Source organism: Haliotis rubra, unplaced genomic scaffold, assembly GCF_003918875.1.
Source record: "Haliotis rubra isolate DU_JTF1 unplaced genomic scaffold, ASM391887v1 Scf338, whole genome shotgun sequence".
In the NCBI taxonomy this organism is placed as follows: domain Eukaryota; kingdom Metazoa; phylum Mollusca; class Gastropoda; order Lepetellida; family Haliotidae; genus Haliotis; species Haliotis rubra.
Genome location: NW_025767011.1, coordinates 404,785 through 427,278, shown reverse-complemented (window position 1 = coordinate 427,278; position 22,494 = coordinate 404,785). Strand labels below are relative to the sequence as shown.

General features: G+C 42.7%; 1 protein-coding gene across 1 annotated transcript; it reads right to left on the bottom strand.

Annotated features, from left to right (window-relative positions):
• Positions 1-1,600: 1,600 nt before the first annotated feature.
• On the bottom strand, positions 1,601-22,420 carry LOC124284512 (tyramine beta-hydroxylase-like). Its single transcript, XM_046720596.1, has 10 exons — positions 22,282-22,420; positions 16,814-17,006; positions 15,777-15,903; positions 13,073-13,168; positions 12,175-12,354; positions 9,592-9,746; positions 6,808-7,051; positions 6,033-6,126; positions 3,950-4,232; positions 1,601-2,138 (listed from the first exon to the last, which is right to left on the bottom strand). Exons 1-10 carry the CDS (start codon positions 22,302-22,304, stop codon positions 1,767-1,769), a joined length of 1,767 nt encoding a protein of 588 aa, XP_046576552.1. The 5' UTR covers positions 22,305-22,420; the 3' UTR covers positions 1,601-1,766.
• Positions 22,421-22,494: the final 74 nt, after the last annotated feature.

Here is a 22,494-nt window from a genome sequence, read left to right as displayed (position 1 = left end):
TCTTGCATAGTATGCTCGTACAGACCAGTGCCTGTTAAAACCCTTCTACCCAGCACCAGGTCAAGTAACAACATACCCGTGAAGATACGGTTTAAAATGAGTCTTTAGCAACTCATGCTTGTCGGAGGCGACTAACGGGAGCGGATGGTCAGCCAACTAATGTGGTTGATGCATATCGTATGCCATTGCTCATGATGTTATTCGCTGTATAGTCTTGTCCAGACTCGATCATTTACAACCCGCCGTCATACACAATTCAAATTGCTGATTGCAAGGAACCAACAAACCAGCAAACGTTTAGAAAACACGAAAAATGATCCATGTCCTTTTACAGCTGAATTGACAATTCGTCCGAAATCTAGCTCGAAATCACCATAATGATAAGTTCCAGGGCCCCGTTTCACAAAGATATCGTAGCGCTACGACTGTCGTAAGTCTTTGTTTGTCATTAATAGGACCACCACTAGTAATAAACAGGGCCTAGATTTTTGAAGCTCTCTTAGCGCTAAGAGAGTTTTAAGTGCCATACCTTAACATTAACTTACGACTATCTTAGCGCTAAGAGAGCTTAAAAAATCTACGCCCTGGTTATTACTAGTGGTGGTCCCATTAATTACGACTGCTTTGTGAAACAGGTCCCAGGGCTTATCACCATACTGTTAGGTTCTACGGCCCCGTTTCACAAAGCTCTCGTAAGCCTAAGATCTCGTAACTTTGCTCGTAGCATTCGTACTTCCTGTAACGTAGGAGGTACGAATGCTACGAAAACAGTTACGAGATCTTTGGCTTACGAGCACTTTGTGAAACGTGGCCTAGAGCTTTATCACCATATATTTACATTGTCTTAAATATCGCTGTGCTTTTATGTTCCACGGCCCCGTTTCACAAAGTACGACTGTCGTACCTCCTACACTGTAACATAGGCTAGACGGGACCAAAGACTTTATCACTGTACTGTTTCACTTTCAATGATTTATAACTGTACTGTTTTAATTACAATGCCGTATCGCTGTGCTGTTAAATTCCCGGGCTTCATCACTGTGCTGTTCACTCATAACGATTTCACTTCACTGTTCACTTACAATGTTTGATTTGCTTGATAAAATAAAGATTTTGTGTAACATGAAACATTTATTAAAGTGTCCCCAATGATCTATTATTTGAAATTCTGCAATCATTTAGTATTGTTAATTAATGTCAGAGTACACTTAATAAAAAGTTAGTGTGCTGGGTGTGTTTAGTTTTACGCCACGTTTAGCAATATTCAAGCGTGACGTAAAAAACGCTTTAACCACAACGCCATCCCATCGCCCCTAGTGTGATGCCCAAGATATATTTGAACTTGTACAATTTGATCATTTTCATGCAGTTTTTTCTTTTAATTTCCTGAATATATCTTCAAAATTCAATATTATAGAGCTGGCTATCGATATAGATCATAGAGATCGAAAATCGTTAACTTAATATCGATCGATTATCGGTAAATATAGGAAACGTAACTTTGAACAAAAATGAAAAAAATATCTGAAAAAACCCGAATATATTTTACATCACTGGTGAGTGGTGACATGTTTTTGCATGGATTATTAACAAAATAGCGTCCTGAAGATAATTTAGAAGCAGACCATGATTTTGTAAATTGTGTGAGAAAATAAAAACTTGTTTCTACCACAAAAGTTCCTGTATGATATTATCGGTAACACATTTTCATATCGATAATCATTAATATTTGTTCATGTCAACGATATTTCCGATTATCGGTCATTTTAACCAGCCTTACAATATACAATAGGCTTTGGAGAGTTCCGAAGGACATACACGGAACTAACACACAGAGAGTCATCTACAGAAATAAAACTGCACAGATCGCAAGAACAACTGTTGACACAAGAACATCGGGAGATGTTGTTCCGCTGGTGTGAGCCGGGAAGCTCCCCGTTGTTGTCGTCCTTCCTGCATGAGCAGGATCCAAAAGCAGCTACAAATTTGGCTGTTTTGAGGTCTGGGTTTCTGGACCTCAAAGTCAACAGGTAATCCTGCATTACCCCCTTGGCAAGACAAGGATGCTTCTCAGCCTCAGCAATTGCTGCAGGACATTCTTGACGACATCCTCCGTAGGGACTGCAGTTGTCCAGCACCTGGAGAAAGACAGAGTGATGTGAAACATTTCTGATTCATTGTATTCAATATATATATATTCAAGTATATAATTTGGTATTGGATTTTTGTACCCCCCATGGGTGAGGTGAGGTGAGGTGAGGTGAAATTGGGTTTAACGTCGTGCTTGAGAATATTTCGCTCATATGACGACGTGCATGCGTGTGTATGTGTATGTGCGGCTGCTTGTACTAGCCCAGACTGAAGCTGGTTTTATAGTGCTAGCCCACTGAGATACCATGCCGCAGTGAAGCATGAATACCCCACTCAGACACATTATACTGACTCCAAGCCGACCAGCACTTGTTGTACCCATTAATGCCGAGCGCCAGGCAGGGACCAACAAGTACCATATTTTAACGTCTTTTGGTATGACGCGGTCGGGGATCGAACCCGCGACCTTCCGCTTTCCGGGCGGACGCTCTAACCACTACACCACGGGGGCGGTCTGTACCCCCCATGGCAAATAGTGAGTATGCGACTTTAGTTTTACGCCGCACTCAGCAATATTCCAGCTATATGGCGGTCGTCTGTAAATAATTGAGTCTGGACGAGCCCATGGCAAATAGAATCCGTAGTAACAGTTCGCATGGGTGAAACATTGTGAAATAGGTTGGTCGGTGGTTTGATTTAACGCATCAAGCCAATCAAATTGTGATCGTATACATTTAATGACTTCACTATAGTGTCAATTCGTATGGTGGCATGACTGTAGGACTTTGCAAACAGTGAATTTGGTTCATTTCTGTGTAATTCATTATCATTGACTGCGTCACCCATGCAAACAGGTGAGTGAGTGAGTGAGTTTAGTTTTACACCAGGTGAGTAAGTGAGCTTAGTTTTACACCGCACTCAGCAATATTCAAGCTATATGACTTCGGTCTGTAAATTAGACCAGACAATCCAGTGATCAACATCATGTGCATCGATTTACGCAGCTGGGATACGATGACATGTGTTAACCAGGTCAGTGAACCTTGTATGTACAAACCTGACCACCCGATCCCGTTAGTCGCCTCTTACGACAAGTTTGGGTTACTGAAGATCAGTTCTAACCGGGATCTTCACGGGTTGCAAACAGGTGACTTTACGGGTAATTCTGATTACACTGATGTACGTGCGACTGTAACAAGCCACCTCATTTGTTTTCATGATAATAAGAAATATCTGCCAAAAGTGTCTATTGTTCGATTCCGATAATCTCTCGGGCATGTGTTTATGAATTGCTAAAACAAGGAGAAACACGAAACGGTAATAACGCATGGCTACTGGATGCATCTATCACAAACACATGCAAAGTCAAGTAAATTATTCACCTGGAGTGAGTGAGTGAGTTTAGTTTTACGCCGCACTCAGAAATATTCCTGCAATATGGCGGCGGTCTGTAAATAATCGAGTCTGGACCAGACAATCCAGTGATCAACAGCATGAGCATCGATCTGCGTAATTGGGAACCGATGACATGTGCGAGCCTGACCACCCGATCCCGTTAGTCGCCTCTTACGCCAAGTATGGGTTGCTGAAGATAATTTATAACCCAGACCTTCATGGGTTAACCTGGATATCACGGGGCTATATTGAACGATTCAAATTTGAGTATTGCACTGTACATAATTTTGGTCACTGCATGTTACAAGCATATTCTACACAATTCTACTCTAAAGGATATTTATTAGAAGTAATACATAACTTACCGAATATGTAATAATATGATTTACCGAAATAAACTACTACTACTATAATGATCATAATAATAGTGATATGTGCCCAGTTGGTGGGTACTGCAGCTTACCTTGTCCATAACCATTTTCGTGTGGGGGTGTGAATTGTTGTAGAAATCAGCCAGTTTGCAGCCCATAAGAGCTCCACGTTCTATGTCACAGCGGTTGATGGTCTTCCACGTTACACAAACGTTGTTCGTGCTGGCAGTTTTAGGGTAGTAGACGAATATACCAAAACACATCTCGTCACTTGTGGCAGAACCGTAGAAGGTGGTTGTCTTAGAAGACACGGATCGGAATACACAGGTCGTCTTCAGGGAATCACCAGGATGAACGGCAACTGGGGGATCATATCTGTTGGGAATACAATGGATCAGTGCAGGTCAATTGAAATTTATGCCTTGCTGAGGCACACTCCGGCACAGCGATGACTTAACATAACATCACTGCCACAGGCTAATTTGCACATCACGTGACCGGACTTTTCTCTTGTTTGTAAACAAACGCGCATATTCATAATAAGAAGAGACTGGACCCACGAAAGCTTTTCGGCGCTCTCTTCATAATGTTTTACATTGTTACATATATATTCTTCCACAACTGCGACACTAAGGTCTATGACAGTACATATTTAGATATCAAACTGGCTGCGTCGTTTGCTCTCCATCAGCTTCGATGACAGCTCGTGGACCCGTTCAACCAAAGGATCGCTACGCAAATCAAAATAGTGTTACATGTTTTTGGATATTTTTTCAGTGAAACTAAACCATTCTATTAAAGATGTTTAGTTAGATGTGTAGACTCGTCAAAAATAAAAGAGTAAACGAAATCTGTACATTATATTGAATGGACATTGCAAGATGTGACGAATCGTCACATTTTTTGTGGCCTGTGGCAGAGGTACTATGCTGGCTTGCCGCATGGAACTCTGGGTAGGAGAGTGTTGCTGAGGTACAAGCACTACCTTTTGTCACGTTTTGATAGTGTGTGCGAATGTTTTTTACATTGCCTTTCGCATTATCCTAGCCATAGCACGAAGGACAAGACCAGTTAAGGGCACCACACACGGTCCAAATGCACGATTATAACGCTATATATTTATTACATACCCCTTTCGAGACACAAACTGTTTTTATCGAACTCTAAACATCGCTCCGCACAAAGGACGTGTCACAGATGTATTACTCCGCCTCAAGTCATCAATCAAGATTCCGGTTCCGATCGATCACGACATAAACAAAATATACACAAACAACTTAATTAAGCACCCTTTTTTGCAATTATAGGTTTTCAAAACGTACATAAGGCCTCTCGTGGTGACCACGATGGAAGAACATGAGTTTTCCTGACTCGTATGATCCTTTGACTCATAAAAAACCGACAAAATGAATGGAATCCCTTTTATGATGATAATTGCTCATTAGAAAACTTTGATTTTCATACAAAACCATGTCTGTACATATATGGCACTGAAATGTTTAATGTTGAATTTATTGGTGAAAGTGAACATTCAAAATGTGATATTGCGTGTCTTACAAAGGTCAATACCGAGCGTGACTCCATGCGACTGCATGACAGCCAGCACTCTCCTCCTCATACTCCCTGTCATCCTCCTGATCCACTGCAGCGGAAGTCTACGCCATTAGTCATGTAAAGCAATTGGACCAGCTTCTGTATAGGAGGAACCCTTTGTTTCACACGACGACCATGTCAGATATGCTCCAAAGGGTTCAGATCGGGCCTCATTCAATCGTGAGATATGTCAGGGGGTGCTTAACTAAGTCCTTTGTATACACTTTAGTACTTGACACAAAATAACTTCCGGTTAACAACCATAATGTTTCAAAGACTTCACTTGGGGCACAATAGATATCGCTACCACAAGAAAAATGGGTGTGTAATAAAGATGAAAAAAGGGGACCATATTGAAGAAAAACGTCCTTAAAAACAGCCACCGCCTAGCGGCCGTTCAACATTTAATATTTGTTGCGTTTTCGTTCGGAATAAGATGTTGTCGGAATGACAATGTCATGCTGTAATACTGTACTGTACTTCTTTTCTTTTCTTAAAAAAAATAAATGTAAAGCATCTAATTTTTAAACATTTGTCCCCAATCGCGTGCTCTCCGTACAGGTATTCATTCCAGAGTCTTACACCACGCTTGTTGGATCGTCGTAGCTGTAGTTGAGATCTTTGGTGAGATATCTTCTCGAGTCTCCGCTGAAGAGTTCCACCGTCTGTGCGATGCCTGGAAGGAGGAGACTCAAGTTAAATAGTAACATACGCAGGACATAATTATACGACTACAGTGTGGCTCGGGCATTCACTAAAAATTTCCTAGCGAGAAGCTGAACCCTATGTTCGTGGATTCCATTTGCACAGCAATACATATATGTGTCTGTGTTTTACTGTGCTCTTTGGGTTTCCACAAAGTGCTACGCCATTTCCTATCATTCTCAAGATGATTCGAAGTTATGTGAGGGAAGTAATGTTCTAACTCACGCACTTCATACTTCCAAAGACCACGCAACTAGGCTTTGAACAGCTTTCAATAATAGCAGGACATGTCAAATTAATCTGTGAGGAACTCTCAAAGTAACAAACATCAGTGGTGTTAACCAATTGGTAAAAGAGTACACGAAACAGTAGACAAAGATCGTGAAAATCATATTTGAACCCCAAACCAGTAGATCCTAGTGCTACTAAGGGATGCAACAGTAGAGCCTAAAGTGACTCCAAAGGACACAGCGTGTTTTTCTTTCCCTTTGCAAAACACATGACATCAACTGAAGTGTGGTGTTCATGCTTCGGGTAAATCTAGGATCGAGCCTTAGGTCAGGATGCTTGCAGGCCTATGCAACTCTACACAATGACCGACAGTGCCTTACGCCAACTGGCCACATATTAATCACTGAAGGATGAAACCTACCTTTGTAATGCATATGGTTGTAACCCGAGATGAAATGTATGGTCTCTTTCAGGATCTTCTTGGTGCACCGTGATGGACACATAGATTCGACCACAGTCCTGCTCCGTCCAGGCGGGATCACAAGGTTGCTTTCACCTGTCCAGAACACTCCCGCGTCGTAAGGTCGAAGGTTGGGGGTGTAGAAGATGCTGAGGCCTGAGCCGTCCATCTGTCCAGATGTCTTTTGCGGGTTGTTCCAGTGAAACTTAAACAATAATAACACATACAAAAACTTACTTGTGCATACGCTCAATTGATGGCGTTATACAGCACTGTCACCTGACACACCCAGGCACCATGAACAACGCTTAAGCATGAACAACGCCATAATCTTACGATGGCATACAATCTATTTAGACTGTCTGGACAACGATTGGTCTTTCGATGACATCATTTCAGTTGACATTCTGTCTGGTGATGAATAGTTTTTTCCCAAATCCATTTCCTCCTTTTCGTGTCCATTCTTCCAATGATAATGTTACACACTGAATTAACTCTCGTCTAAAATACATGTAACAGGTGCCGTGAACAGAAATACAAAATGCTTTTCAAGTTGTAATGCCCATATGTAATAGGCTGCTCACCATTTTGTGGGCTATATTTTAATCCCTGACAAAGGTTTATATTGTGAATAAGGGAGAAGCCATCTGGGATTTTACGACAAACAGGTAGGTTGCAGTACGATGAAGCTTGGCTACACGTTACATCATGCAAAGCCATGTTCTACAAGATGTTCCTGGAGCGTGAATAATATAATGAGCATAAATGGCTTAAAAGCATAAGTGGCAGCCGCGGTGACTGAGCGGGTTAGGCGGCTGACTTTGTGTGCAGGCGCTTAGAGTGTGTGGGACTCAGCCCAACAAAAGTACTAGAATCTGTACTTTACTAAGAAAGTGTAATCCCAAATATATCATTTGCTTCATCTGACCACTTTGTAAATGGCATTGTGTTTTCATAAATGGCGTTCCTGTAGGCAAATGAAACTGCAGGTTGTTCCTGAAGTTTGAAATATCTTGACAATTTGGGACACCCATAATTATCTGTTACTCTGCATCAGTTCCAATGTTTGTCAATTTCAGATTCAAGAACACACAACCCTTGTCTGATGTGATATCAGGAACTATGCTCTTGGGATCTTATTGTTTGTAGATTTCTCCATCAGCAGAAGCTGCTGGTTGGTAGTCCCCTTGCTCAGAAGGGTTCCTGAAGAAGATGTAACAAGTCTTCATTATGAATGGTGCCATTTGGGCTTTAGCCTTTCTTGTTATCATCGAAGTTTTGGGAATGCCATAGTATAGTTGTGCCATAGTTGTCATCCAATTCAGTTTTGTTTAGCGGTATTCTTATCCGGGACACCGGATGTTCCTTTTTCCAGTGCTATGGCCTTATGGTATATTTGGTATATTATGGTACTATATCAAAACAGTACATAAACTTGTGACAGTGGTTCGTGTCGATCACATGAGATGGGATAGAACGTTTATAATTACGTGCAGGATTATCACCTGCCATAACAGACAAATACATAGATCGGATGATCAGACTAGGTGATCCGACGGATCAGTCTCTTATTGGCTGGAGATATATATGTGTATATATATATATATACTTATTTATTTATTTATTCCTCTATAAGAGATTGCAGTGATACTGCTGGAGATACATTAAATGATGAATACAGTGAACATTGAAATGTGATAAAGGCAACAATGTCTCAAATGCGATAATGCGACAACCGTTATGTAGGTACACGTTCAGGGCATACAGTCCTCTGACGATCACTTTATAGTAGTCCATGATTGTCTCAGAACCCATCTCTATGGGAGGCTTACATGATTGGCAGTCAGGTCATAGTCTGTTTTGGCGTGCAGTTTGGCACTACACTCTATTGGTGCGACACATATGATTTTGCACAATAACTCCTTTCGGGAGTCCTCTAAACTGGTACAGTGACATATCTGGATGAGGAGGTCTCCATTTGTCCGCACATCCCACATGGTCCACAAGCAGTTCCTGGTCTCCATGCAGCTCAAACCTTCACTACGAATCTGGCAGCAGCCTTCAGAGAAGGACACACTTTGGCAACCTTCAAGGCCATGTGAGGGGTTATGTCTGGGTGAATGTCCAGGAAGTGACGTACGTCCGGGTCCGCAGCTAACCTTAGCTTCCACGCTTCTAGTCCATACAGCCTTCACTTTCCTTTTCCATAACTTCTGAGGCATAAACGAACCGGATATAACAAATCATTCAAAGTCATCTACTAGTCCATACTTTGAAAGTACCATGTATATGTCCTGGACGATGCTGGACTAGAGAGTACTGTCAAAAAAAACTTCTTTGGAAGGAGATGGTTTGCACAGTGACAAAGATGCCCCAGGAAGAACAATTTTCCTGCATTTATGCTGGCTTCTATTGGGAGCCAACCAGGATGGAATTAGCTATGTCCGTTCTGGTGCGTCGAGGAAGACATTGTGCTAGTTTCGGGGCAAAACTTTGAGCTCTTTCACGAGCAATAAGCTCATGTGAGAACAGTTTCTACCAGAGATATGGTATACCCATGAACCATGCGTTAAACACCAAACCGGTTTAGGTTAAGCAGAGAGGACTCATTTACAGTAAACGTTGTCTATAACGGACTGAGGAAATAAGGAACTGACTTTTGGCCCTGCTTCACTTCATGCATACTTCAGTCAAAAGTTTACTGAACTTTCATTTAAATAGTTACGTTATGAATTGGAATACAACCTCAAGCAGGAGCCTCTTGTAGCCGGTTTTGCCCATTCGGAACCCAGTTTCCTTGTAGAGGCATTGGCCAGGTATACCAACAGCCCACAAGCCTATTACGTCCTGGCAAGCAGGAACTGACATCCCACATTCTCTTGGACTTGCAATGACAGGCGCTGAAAGGAAGAAAACCATACCGTCATTAGAGCTGGCAATCGCTATAGATCAAAGAGATCGATAATCGTTTCTTAAATATCAATCCATTATCGGAAACGTAACTGTGATACAATGTAATGGAGCTGGCTATCGTTATAGATCAAAGAGATCGATAATCGTTTCCTAAATATCGATCCATCATCGGAAGCGTAACTGTGATGCAATGTGATGGAGCTGGCTATCGCTATAGATGATAGAAATCGATAATCTCTCCTAAATATCAATCAGTTATCGGAAATGTAACTTTGAGCAAAAAAGACAAAAATATCTGAAAGCAATGAATATATTTCACATCACTAGTCAGTGGTGATATGTTTTTGCATGGATTATAAGTAAAACAGCATCCTGAACATAATTTAGAAGGAGACCATGATTAAAGACCTGTATTTGTATGTTGTGTGAAAATTAAAACATTTTTGCATTGCAAAATAAATGCACAATATAATCGATAACACAATTTTCATATCGATATTAATTAATAATTTATTTTTCCTATCGACGATATTTCCGATTATTGATCATTTTAGCTAGTACTAACCGTCATTATCAGCCAAATATGTCAATTATATTTTTTGTGCATTCAGTTGTGTTTTTAGAATTTGTCAGTACACTAGTACTAAAGAATAAGCTGGTGGATATTGGACGCAGATGGTACTGATAAACTTCCAGTTATGCGGGGACGATCTGAGAACAATCGTGTCAGGACAAAAAATCCAGTGATCAAAATCATGAGCATCATGGGATACGATGACTTGTGTCAACCAAGTAAGCGAGCCTGACCACCGTTCCCATCTGTTGCCTCTTACGACAAGCATGGGTTGCTGAAGATCATTTCTAACCCAATGTGCATCTGACCATGATGCATCTGAACACTTTTGCTACTTTCTTTTTGTTAAGTGTTATTTTGCTATACATGCAAATGTTTTGACTTACGTTTTGACGATTCGGCAGTGCCCCATAGGAAGGTATTTTATGACGCAATTTCGAACGTGTTTGTTTCTGAATAACCATACAGATCACTCGACAGCTCGTTCACAGACCGATACCATAGTCAATTCTCTAACTTTATAGAAACAGAAAGGGTGAAGAATTCTCTGTATACTTCTTGGTAAAACTGGCAGTTATGTTTGACGATAACCGTTCAGTAGAATATGGTGCATGAGTACATACTACCATAACGAAAAACAAAAAGGAGAATGAAGTACTTGAATAAATGACACCATTACGACAATCGTAAAAGAGGCATTCGTGACCAACTCGTGATATTCCGGGACAAGACAAATAGCGACTCGTGCCCCTCTCGAAGGATTTCATATTGGCGTATGAACATCAGAACTACTTCAAACAAGAACGATAACTCTATCCCTGTTTGATTCCAATGGTACTTGATATCACCGAAGAATATGTACATGTGTAGATGTGAAATATAAACCCAATATTAAAGACTAAAGTTGATTAGTTATCATATTATTTTTTCGTAGCGAGGTATTTCCTAACAATGTTGGGAAGCCCACGTACAATCTCTAAAACAAGCCCGCAAGATCGTCAGAAATACACTTAATTGGGGCCCATGAGAGCCGTTATGTCAGCAAAAGCACACGCGTGTATTTGAATCTCTCGCCGTCAATCGCATGATTCTTATTAAATATGATTCTTGTTAGGCAGCACAATTCTTTTAGCTACGTTCTTTGTACTTTCAATATGACGATGTATATATTTCATTATTTTCTAAACCATGACGTAATGCCTTAAAGGATTTATTTGCTTAGGAATATTTTTATCAAACCACCGCCATCATTACGCGCGTTCTGACGAGTCGGGCACGAGTCTTCTTGGAGGTTACGCAAAGGGGCGAGTGGTGACGAAATGAATGCTCAAAGAAGACTCGTCCCCGTCTCGATGCTTGTTATGTGCGCAAATACGACAAACCAATCAGAACGTGCGTAATGATTGGTTTGTCGTATTTTCGCACATTTGTGACTCTTAAACCGTATTTAGAAATATATATTTGGAAATATAAGTTGAAGAGCTGGTAATAATTACCTTACAATATGTCTTAAACAAATATGTTCTCCCGCTTCTTTTAGTTGTATCAAAGAGGTATAATACTTTAAGATGAATATAAAAAAAAACAGCAATACGATGTAGGAGTGCTTCGGTGATATAAGTACCAGTGGAAAGAAAAAACAGAAATACAGTTATCGTTCTTGGTTAAAATAGTTCTCATGTTCATGCACAAATATGAAATCCTTCCAGAGGGGCTTGTTCCGGAATAACACGAGTTGGTCACGAATGGATATTGTACCTGACTACACACTGCCATTACGACAACCGTAAATGAGAATATATCACAAACCGTTAAGCAGAATATGGTCCATGAATACATACCGCCATCACGACAGCCGTAAAGAAGAATATGGTGCATGACGTCAACGTTGTCAATTTCCGCTGTGGTGGCAATCATGTGATAATCCTGTGATTCGTCCATGTCAAAGGTCATGCAAATGTACGTGGTTTCTTTGTCGGGAACAGCTGTCCGTGGAATGCTGAGAACCCGTTTCTCGACTCCTGCAATGGTAAATAGAATACAGAAAACCGATAACTGGCTTTGTCTTTCTCACTATCTCTCTTTAACTCTCTCTCTCTATCTTTCTCACTCTCCCTTACTCTTTTGCTTCTCTATGTATATCTTACTCTCTCACTCTTTATATATACAGTCGAGCACCGTTGTCTCGATATTCATGGGACCATGAAAAGATATCGAGTTTTCCGAACTTCGAGACATCCGACCGGGGCCTATCATCACATCACTATGAAAGAAAACAAAACAAACAATTCTCAGCATGTTTTGATTCGAAACTATATTCCGTTATCAGTGGTGTTTAGTCGTAACAATGAGTACTTCCTAATTAATTCAACTCAATTAGCCCTAATTAGTTTTCACTACGTATACCGCATCCCTTTGTGGAAACGTGAGGAATCAACTTCAGTTCAGAGGGATGCTTGCCCATGAAAGGTAGGTGAATATCGAGTTTCTTTGCAAATATCGAGTTAAAAGGGTAAGTTTGCTTGTTGGGACCATATATGCAATTATATTGAGATATCCGAAATATCAGAGTTCGACACAACGGTGCTCGACTATCTATCTATCTATCTATCTATTCTATCTATCTATCTATCTATCTAATCTATCTATCTATCTAATCTATCTATCTATCTATCTATCTATCTATCTATCTATCTATCTATCTATCTATCTATCTAATCTATCTAATCTATTTCCTACCTTTTTCTGTAGCTTCAGGGCAGTTGAATTTAGAACTTGTACATGGAGCTGTGACTAGTCCAGCACAAGTTTGGCTTGAAGATTTATCACAATAGCCTGAAATGAAATCTCCGGTCAGCACACGTAAATTGACGAATTGGTACAATCAGCAATGCCCCCCCTCCCCCATCGCCGCATAACATCACAAATGCTAACACATCAAATGTGCATAGGTATGTATTGAAATGCATAAAGACAAGAGAAATCTTAAAATGGGATATATACTGCTCACAAAAAGTAGGGGCTATGGAAAAGTGGAGACAAATAAAAGCAATCGTATGTTTAATTGTCATTGGGAAACAATGTTCATGTGGAGGATATCTATCAACAGTTTTCAACAAATTAACTTTGAAATTGATGCAGATGTTCTTTGTAGACATTGCGAAGTTCACGGGGGGGGGGGGGGTAACCCAAATGTCACAAACTGGTCAATATTGGGCGCAAATAGGCCTTTTATTGGCCCACGTCGCCCTAAAACTATAAAACCAACCAACCAACTGGTTAATAACGGGTTGGCCCACTATTAGTTTGCCAAACAAGCATGACATCACCATCTCATACTCCTAATGAGGTGACCAATGTCAACTTGAGGAATCCTCTTCCATTCCTCTTGGAGTGCCACGCCCAGTTCTGCCAAGTCCTGACGTGGGGGTGGGTGGGTGGGGAGTTTGCCGCCCCTGCACACGTCGTCCGAACATATCCCATACATGGAATTTAGTGCTGCGAAATAAACTGAGGGGCAAAAGAAACGTCCCCAAAGTAAAATTGTAAAAAACAGTTCTTCTGTTTTCGTTATGACGGAAATTTAGTTAGGAACACATCTCCCGAACGCATCCCCACGTCTCACAGAAAGGAAATCCACGTGGAGTTTTTTGTAAGCATGAAAATTGCTTTTATTCACGTTTTTAGCATGCTTCTGTGGAAACATACCCGTATGAAAGTACAGTATAAAAATTATGCTCGACTGTTCGAATTCATCACTTCAATACGTTGGACACAAAGAACATGCCTCGACTCACGGCAGAACAGAGAGAACGAGCTATTGGGATGTTGCAGCTGGGTGCTTCTCACAGTCACGTTGCAAGAATCATGGGTTGCAGCAAGAAAACCATCACCAGACTGATGACACGCTTCAGAACAACAGGTCGGACTGCAGACAGGCCTAGGACAGGGAGACCACCCGTAACCACCCCTCAGGAAGACCGCCATTTACGGGTGCTTCACTTGCGCAACAGATTCCTGACTGTGACGTCATCAGCAACAACCAGCCTTACCCATCCAGTCAGTAGAAGGACCATATCCAGACGACTCCGCCGATTCGGTATCAGAGCCTACAGACCATTCCGGGCGTGACGTTAACGCGTGAACATCGACGTCGTCGATTGGCTTGGGCACGTAGAGTTCGGCAGTGGCAGCCGCGGAACTGGCGCCGGGTACTCTTCAGTGACGAGAGCCGCTTCCAGTTGAACAAAGCTGATGGTCGGGTACGAGTCTACAGACGTCGGAACGAACGCACAGCACGTTGTTGCGTTCAGGAAGTTGAGACGTTTGGCGGCGGTAGTGTGATGGTGTGGGGGGGGAATTTGTGGCGAGAGGAAGACTGACTTGTTGGTGATAGAGGGAAACCTGAATGCCCGTCGATACATTGATGTTGTTTTACGACCTGTCGTGTTACCCTTCCTCCAGCAGAATCGAGGCGTGTTGTTTCAGCAGGATAACGCTACTCCCCACACTGCTGTTGTTACCCGGAACTTCCTGAACAACAACAACGTAAACGTCATTCCTTGGCCAGCAAGATCCCCCGATTTATCACCTATTGAGCACCTATGGGATCATCTCGGCCGTCAGGTTAAGCAACGTCAACATCCCCCACAGACAAGAAACGCTTTGGCTCAAGCTCTACAGGAAGAATGGCGTCGCATCCCAGGTCACGTGATCAGACGTCTTGTGCACTCTGCACGACGTCGTGTGGCAGCATGTATCGCTGCAAGAGGTGGACACACTCGCTACTGAGGAGTTGGACACTCAAAGACACTCTGTCAGTACTGATGTGCATGTGTTGTCATGATCGAAAACCGGACATTTGAACCTCCTGTGAAAAACGTCACAAAAAACTCTACTTACAGCAAATTGTTTCAATTGTTCTGTAATGACAGTCTGCATAATGTGTTCAAAAATTATATCAAACATTTCAACATTGAATTGCACGTGTTTGTATCATTTTATGATACAAAAATGATCGGGGACGTTTCTTTTGCCCCTCAGTTTACATTGCAAGTTCTTGAAGTGTACCTATTCATAGAAACACCATGCATGTGAAGTTGGTCTTCAAGTTTCTTCCTGCTTACAAAATAGATAACATGCAAGACAATTCGTTCAAAGCAGTTGATCTTAGAGACGAGGGAAAACAAATTATTTATATATAATATAAGTATAGTGAATGAGTGAGCATGGTTTTACGCCGCTTTTAACATTATTCCAGCAATATCATGGCCTTCACACATTGTATCCATGTGGGGCAAAAACTCGGGTCTTCAGCGTAACGAGCGAGCACTTTGACCACAAGGCTACCCCGCCGTCCATATAAGAATAGAATTTTAGCTATGAAATTGAAGACACAAAGAACGCTGTCTCCTATCAAGTGCCGTGGCACAAAAGTACTTACCTGGGTGTGTGAGTCCATTTGTCCGTGTGGGCGTTGCTCCAGGTGTCCAGATGCACTGGGGGTCACCCAGTTCTTGACCATTGGTCATCCCATCACCATCGGAGTCCATGTTGCACACATTAGCCCACTGTATGGACAAGAAAGGAATGGGTAGAATACTTGTGAATATGTTGACATGGGTGGCAACTGACATAAGATCGTTACCTTGATTTGTCCCTGCCATGCTCAGTAAGTAAGTAAGTAGGTAAGTAAGTAAGTAAGTAAGTAAGTAAGTAAGTAAGTAAGTAAGTAAGTAAGTAAGTAAGTAAGTAAGTAAGTAAGTAGGTAAAGTAAGTAGGTAAGTAAGTAAGTAAGTAGGTAAGTAAGTAAGTAGGTAAAGGTAGGCAAGCAAAGTAAGTAGGTAGGTAGGCAGGCAGGTAGGCAAGTAGGTAAGCAGGTAAGCAAGCAGGTAAGTTGGGCAAGCAGGTAAGTGGGTAAAGCAGGTAAGTAGGCAAGCAGGTAAGTAGGCAGGTAGGCAAGCAGGCAGGTAAGTTAAGTAAGTAAGTAAGTAAGTAAGTAAAGTAAGTTAAGAAAAGTAAGTTTGTTTTGGTTGTGAACGTTTTGTTTAAAGTCGCACTCAGCAATATTTCAGCTATTTGGCGATTTTTAAATATCGAGTCTGGACCAGACAATCTGGTGATCACAGCATGAGCATCGATCTTGTAATTGGGACATGATGAAATATGACAGTGAGCCGGACCATCCGATCCCGTTAGTCACCTCCTAGGACCAATTCTAACCCGGATCTTCACGGTTAATTCATTCTGTATAAAGCGAAGATAGATCAAACTTCTCATCATGAGTATCGATATGATGAACGTGTATACGAAACTAAAACTAGCTGTAACTTAGCCTCATGGACAGGACTTTATCTAAAACCGAAATCAATTACAGCTTGTTATTTTCATGCCATTTTGCTTTGAACTGCAAAATCCTACCTATTTTCATGTTCTGGACAAGATGTCAAACTTGCAAAGAAAACGGTTTTATTTTCTCACCGTTCTGCCTTGGTTTGCAAAATCAATACCGAACTGATTTCTGGCACCTCCACCCGCGGGGTTCTCATGTCCTACCCCCTGCCACGTCTCCCCCGTCACACAAGGGTGGGTCAGGTTGTAGCCATTTGGGATATTATTCCTGTATCCTCCATACCCATAGATCACTCCAATACATGCGAGGAAAGCGGATAAGCTGTAGGAAAAACAAATAGGTATATGTGAAGACATAAATGACATATTATTACATGCTGCAATTTGGAGAAACGTTTAGTTGTGAAAGTTTTGTAAGGTTCACGTTTTGATGGCTAACGAAAAACACCTCAAATATAGATTGAAATGTACCGGAAAATAGGCAACCCAAACTGCACCTCTTCCTATGATGAGCTGACAGGGGCACACAGTCAGGGGCATGATGTATCTACCAGGGTGACAGAGGCACACAGTCGGGGGCACAGTGTACCTACCAGGGTGACAGAGGCACACAGTCAGGGGCATGATGTATCTACAAGGGTGACATAGGCACACAGTCAGGGGCATGATGCATCTACCAGGGTGACAGAGGCACACAGTCAGGAGCATGATGTATCTACCAGGGTGACAGAGGCACACAGTCAAGGGCATAATACATCTACCAGGGTGACAGAGGCACACAGTCAGGAGCATGATGCATCTACCAGGGTGACAGAGGCACACAGTCAGGGGCATGATGTATCTAACAGGGTGACACAGGCACACAGTCAGGGGCATGATGTATCTACCAGGGTGACAGAGGCACACAGTCTGGGGCATGATGCATCTACCAGGGTGACAGAGGCACACACTCAGGAGCATGATGTCTCTACCAGGGCGACAGAGGCACACAGTCAGGGGCATGATGTAACTACAAGGGTGACATTGGCACACAGTCAGGGGCATGATGTATCTACCAGGGTGACAGAGGCACACAGTCAGGGGCATGATGCATGTACCAGGGTGACAGAGGCACACACTCAGGAGCAAGATGCTTCTACCAGGGCGGCAGAGGCACACAGTCAGGGGCATGATGTATCTACCAGGGTGACAGAGGCACACAGTCAGGGGCATGATGTATCTACAAGGGTGACAGAGGCACACAGTCAGGAGCATGATGCATCTACCAGGGTGACAGAGGCACACAGTCAGAGGCATGATGTATCTACCAGGGTGACAGAGGCACACAGTCAGGGGCATGATGTATCTAACAGGGTGACAGAGGCACACAGTCTGGAGCATGATGTATCTACCAGGGTAACAGAAGCACACAATCAGGAGCATGATGCATCTACCAGGGGGACAGAGGCACACAGTCAGAGGCATGATGTATCTACCAGGGTGACAGAGGCACACAGTCAGGAGCATGATGTATCTAACAGGGTGACAGAGGCACACAGTCAGGAGCATGATGTATCTACCAGGGTGACAGTCAGGGGCAGGCACACAGTCAGAGGCAGCATGATGTATCTAACAGGGTGACAGAGGCACACAGTCAGGGCATGATGTATCTAACAGGGTGACACAGGCACACAGTCAGGGGCATGATGCATCTACCAGGGTGACAGAGGCACACAGTCAGGGGCATGATGCATCTAACAGGGTGACACAGGCACACAGTCAGGGGCATGATGCATCTACCAGGGTGACAGAGGCACACGGTCAGGGGCATGATGCATCTACCAGGGTGACAGAGGCACACAGTCAGGAGCATGATGTATCTACCAGGGGGACAGAGGCACACAGTCTGGAGCATGATGTATCTACCAGGGTAACAGAAGCACACAATCAGGAGCATGATGCATCTACCAGGGGGACAGAGGCACACAGTCAGAGGCATGATGTATCTACCAGGGTGACAGAGGCACACAGTCAGGAGCATGATGTATCTAACAGGGTGACAGAGGCGCACACTCAGGAGCATGATGTATCTACCAGGGTGACATAGGCACACAGTCAGGGGCATGATGTATCTACAAGGGTGACAGAGGCAGTCAGTCAGGAGCATGATGTATCTAACAGGGTGACAGAGGCACACAGTCAGGGGCATGATGTATCTAACAGGGTGACACAGGCACACAGTCAGGGGCATGATGCATCTACCAGGGTGACAGAGGCACACAGTCAGGGGCATGATGCATCTAACAGGGTGACACAGGCACACAGTCAGGGGCATGATGCATCTACCAGGGTGACAGAGGCACACGGTCAGAGGCATGATGCATCTACAAGGGGACAGAGGCACACAGTCAGGGGCATGATGTATCTACCAGGGTGACAGAGGCACACAGTCAGAGGCATGATGCATCTACCAGGGGGACAGAGGCACACAGTCAGGGGCATGATGTATCTACCAGGGTAACAGAGGCGCACAATCAGGGGCATGATGCATCTACCAGGGTGACAGAGGCACACAGTCAGAGGCATGATGCATCTACCAGGGGGACAGAGGCAGACAGTCAGGGGCATGATGTATCTACCAGGGTAACAGAGGCACACAGTCAGGGGCATGATGCATCTACCAGGGTGACAGAGGCACACAGTCAGAGGCATGATGCATCTACCAGGGTGACAGAGGCACACAGTCAGGGGCATGATGTATCTACCAGGGGGACAGAGGCACACAGTCAGAGGCATGATGCATCTACCAGGGTGACAGAGGCACACAGTCAGGGGCATGATGTATCTAACAGGGGACAGAGGCACACAGTCAGGGGCATGATGCATCTACCAGGGGGACAGAGGCACACAGTCAGGGGCATGATGTATCTACCAGGGTAACAGAGGCACACAGTCAGGGGCATGATGCATCTACCAGGGTGACAGAGGCACACAGTCAGAGGCATGATGCATCTACCAGGGGGACAGAGGCACACAGTCAGGGGCATGATGTATCTACCAGGGTGACAGAGGCACACAGTCGAGGCATGATGTATCTACCAGGGTGAACGCCAGTGGCATTTTCTTCTAAGTGTGTAATCGTCTCCGTTTGGCTGCTCACTAGCCCTGTAGGTCATGCACTCGCATTAACTCTTTCAACACCAGGCAACCAGAAGCTTTAACTGCCATGACACCGAATTCCCGGGGACTCTGAGGTCATAGATGAAGCCTATGTTTATCAAGGAAAATATGAGCTTATAAAACGTTATTGCTAGTACATACCATACACCATTTGAAAGATCTAATCCTACTGTTGATTAATATGAAATTTATTTTTATCATATATGTCTGATAATACAACTACAACTTAAATAAATTTATTTTTAATGAAAATGCAAGCTTACATTTATAATGTTCAGATAAACCACGAAAGAAGCAAAAACTATGGCAATTTTTGTCCATTTGTGACATGTCATAACATCCCCGTGCCCTTTTCTTTTATATTTTAATTTTTATTTAATCAGAAATTATTATAAAAAGATTTCTTAAAAAATATGTATGGCCGCCTATTTCCCGATACCAGTGGCTTTCCGCCCGGTAACATGACACAACAATGGAAAATACATCCGTTTCCGAAGCTACGTATGAATAACATGCGAAGCGAATCGTTTGATGGCGGGTATCGTTCGAAAGCTCTGAACATCAACACTGTACCCTTGCCAAGAGTTTTTCACAGCTGTAAGAACCGATTTTATTGGATAAAGATTGGATCGCCACAGTCTGCTATAAGGGTCGCGTTTGGTCAAAATCAGACACGTGACCTAAGGCAGCCAATCATGTTGTAGCAATGGATACTGTCTTTGTTAACGTAAACATTTATATTAAGACGAAAGTTTTGGGTAAAATAATGCTATTCTGAACACGTTAAGCAAGAAATCGCTACCTATACGTACATTATGGAACTTATTGGATGTATCGTGCTAGGTTATGACATGTGACTAAAATGCTACTTGCATATATTTTCGCATTAAACATCGTGTCCGAGCGTGAACGTTGAGGCGTCGAAAACCAAGATGTCCCTTGGCAGTGACTTGACTTACATTACATGATCGCACAAAAAGATAGAAATAGTAATTTTATATTTACGTTTGAGAACTTTTATGAATGCTATTGCTGATTTTATTCATTAGTTTATTCAATTTATTTAATGGTTTCCTCGAAACATCAATACTTTGCTCTTTGACAATTTTATTGTTGACCCGCTGCCGAAGCATGTGTCTGACAATCATTGCTTTCAATAACATTGCGAAAAATAGTTTATAATTTTAATTCTGCCGATAATATATGATCAATTGAAATTTAATAAGTGTTTCCAGACATTGTAAAAAGTGATAGATTTAATATAGGAATCATAAGTCAGATAGGTTCCTAAACTTATATCTCATTTTGACGTGACTACTGCTGGCCGATTAATCGTCAGGTGTCTGGGGACTCATAACGTTGTGGCCGAGTATTCGGCCTGCGGTGTTGAATGGGTTAAACTAATTACACTGACCCGTCATCACAGACATGTACTCCTGGATTATCCTGAAGATCACAACAATTGAAGAGACCAGGGCTAAGCTCCGGTACTCTTCATTGGTGTATCTGGACAATGTCTACCCTTCACAGACAGTGTTTGACACAGACCCCATGCTCCAACGTAGCGGAACATGACTGCTGTGTAGAGGGTTTACTCAGGTGCTCTAAATGAATCTGCCTCCATATCCTAAAGTAGGACACTATGACATGACTTCAATACAGGAATGACATTCTGAAAATATACGTGCGATCGTATGCTGGTGCTATTGGACCGAACTTCGCGAACGATAACACACGACCTCCTCGAGCCGTTAATGTCTTCTAAGAACAGGAGACCGTTGTCCCAATGCAATTACTGGACCTCAACCTCAGCTGAGTACATGTGGAGTGACCTGTCCTTCCGGCAAGTCTACAGGAACTCAGCAATGCTCTTAATGAAGAGAGGGACAATGTCTTAATGCAACCACCTAGACACGAAAGTGCCAGGCTGTAATCGTATCAAGTGGATCACACCGGTGAGGGATTTCGACAATGGACTTGTCTTTTCCCTATTTTCACTTTCAGGTCTTGGTCAGTTCCTCTTGTTGTGACGTGTAAACGTAGAAAAAGGTCAAATGTTGTCGACATTGTGTGGCAAATTACAATAGACTTGCTGTGATTAAAACTGTCATGGAGCAATAACGTCTCTCTTTGTCAAAACATGGACACATTTCTTACATTTAAAAGAAAATATGAGGCTTTGCACCTACTTGTAACAACCAATAGCAGGCTATTGAAGAAAATACGACCCCCTTCAGCCCTCTACCGATACATTTTCATTTTATATGATAATCAATATTATTGCCAATATTATTGATGACCTCATGTCATCACTGGTTTTCAATTCAAAATTTCATTTTACCCCAAATGGATTTCGTTACACTTTCGAGACTGGTTATTATCTGGCTTTGAAGTTCATATTCTACAGCAGCACAGTCTAAACTGTCATTCTGACTTACCTTATAGTCCACATGTTGAACATAGTTCATCTGCACCCATAAGCTTGTGTCGGGTTTGTGTTGTCGACGGTTAGTTATAAGGTCCAGTCACGTGGTAGGGTGTCAACTTTACATTACGTAGAGGAACAACCACTATAGCTTGTGCAGTGAGCAGAATCACATCCCCAGCGCAATTAAATTGTTTGTCAGGGTCCACCTCTGCAGCGACTTTGG

Bases quoted from the DNA above. Each gene is read 5' to 3' on its own strand.
- LOC124284512 (XM_046720596.1), bottom strand. From the start codon at position 22,304: ATGTTCAACATGTGGACTATAAG. The intron at 6,127-6,807 runs GTAGGTTTCATC...TCCTCCTTCCAG, and splicing joins CAACCATATGCATTACAAAG to GCATCGCACAGACGGTGGAA. The intron at 2,139-3,949 runs GTAAGCTGCAGT...GTCTTTCTCCAG, and splicing joins CGAAAATGGTTATGGACAAG to GTGCTGGACAACTGCAGTCC.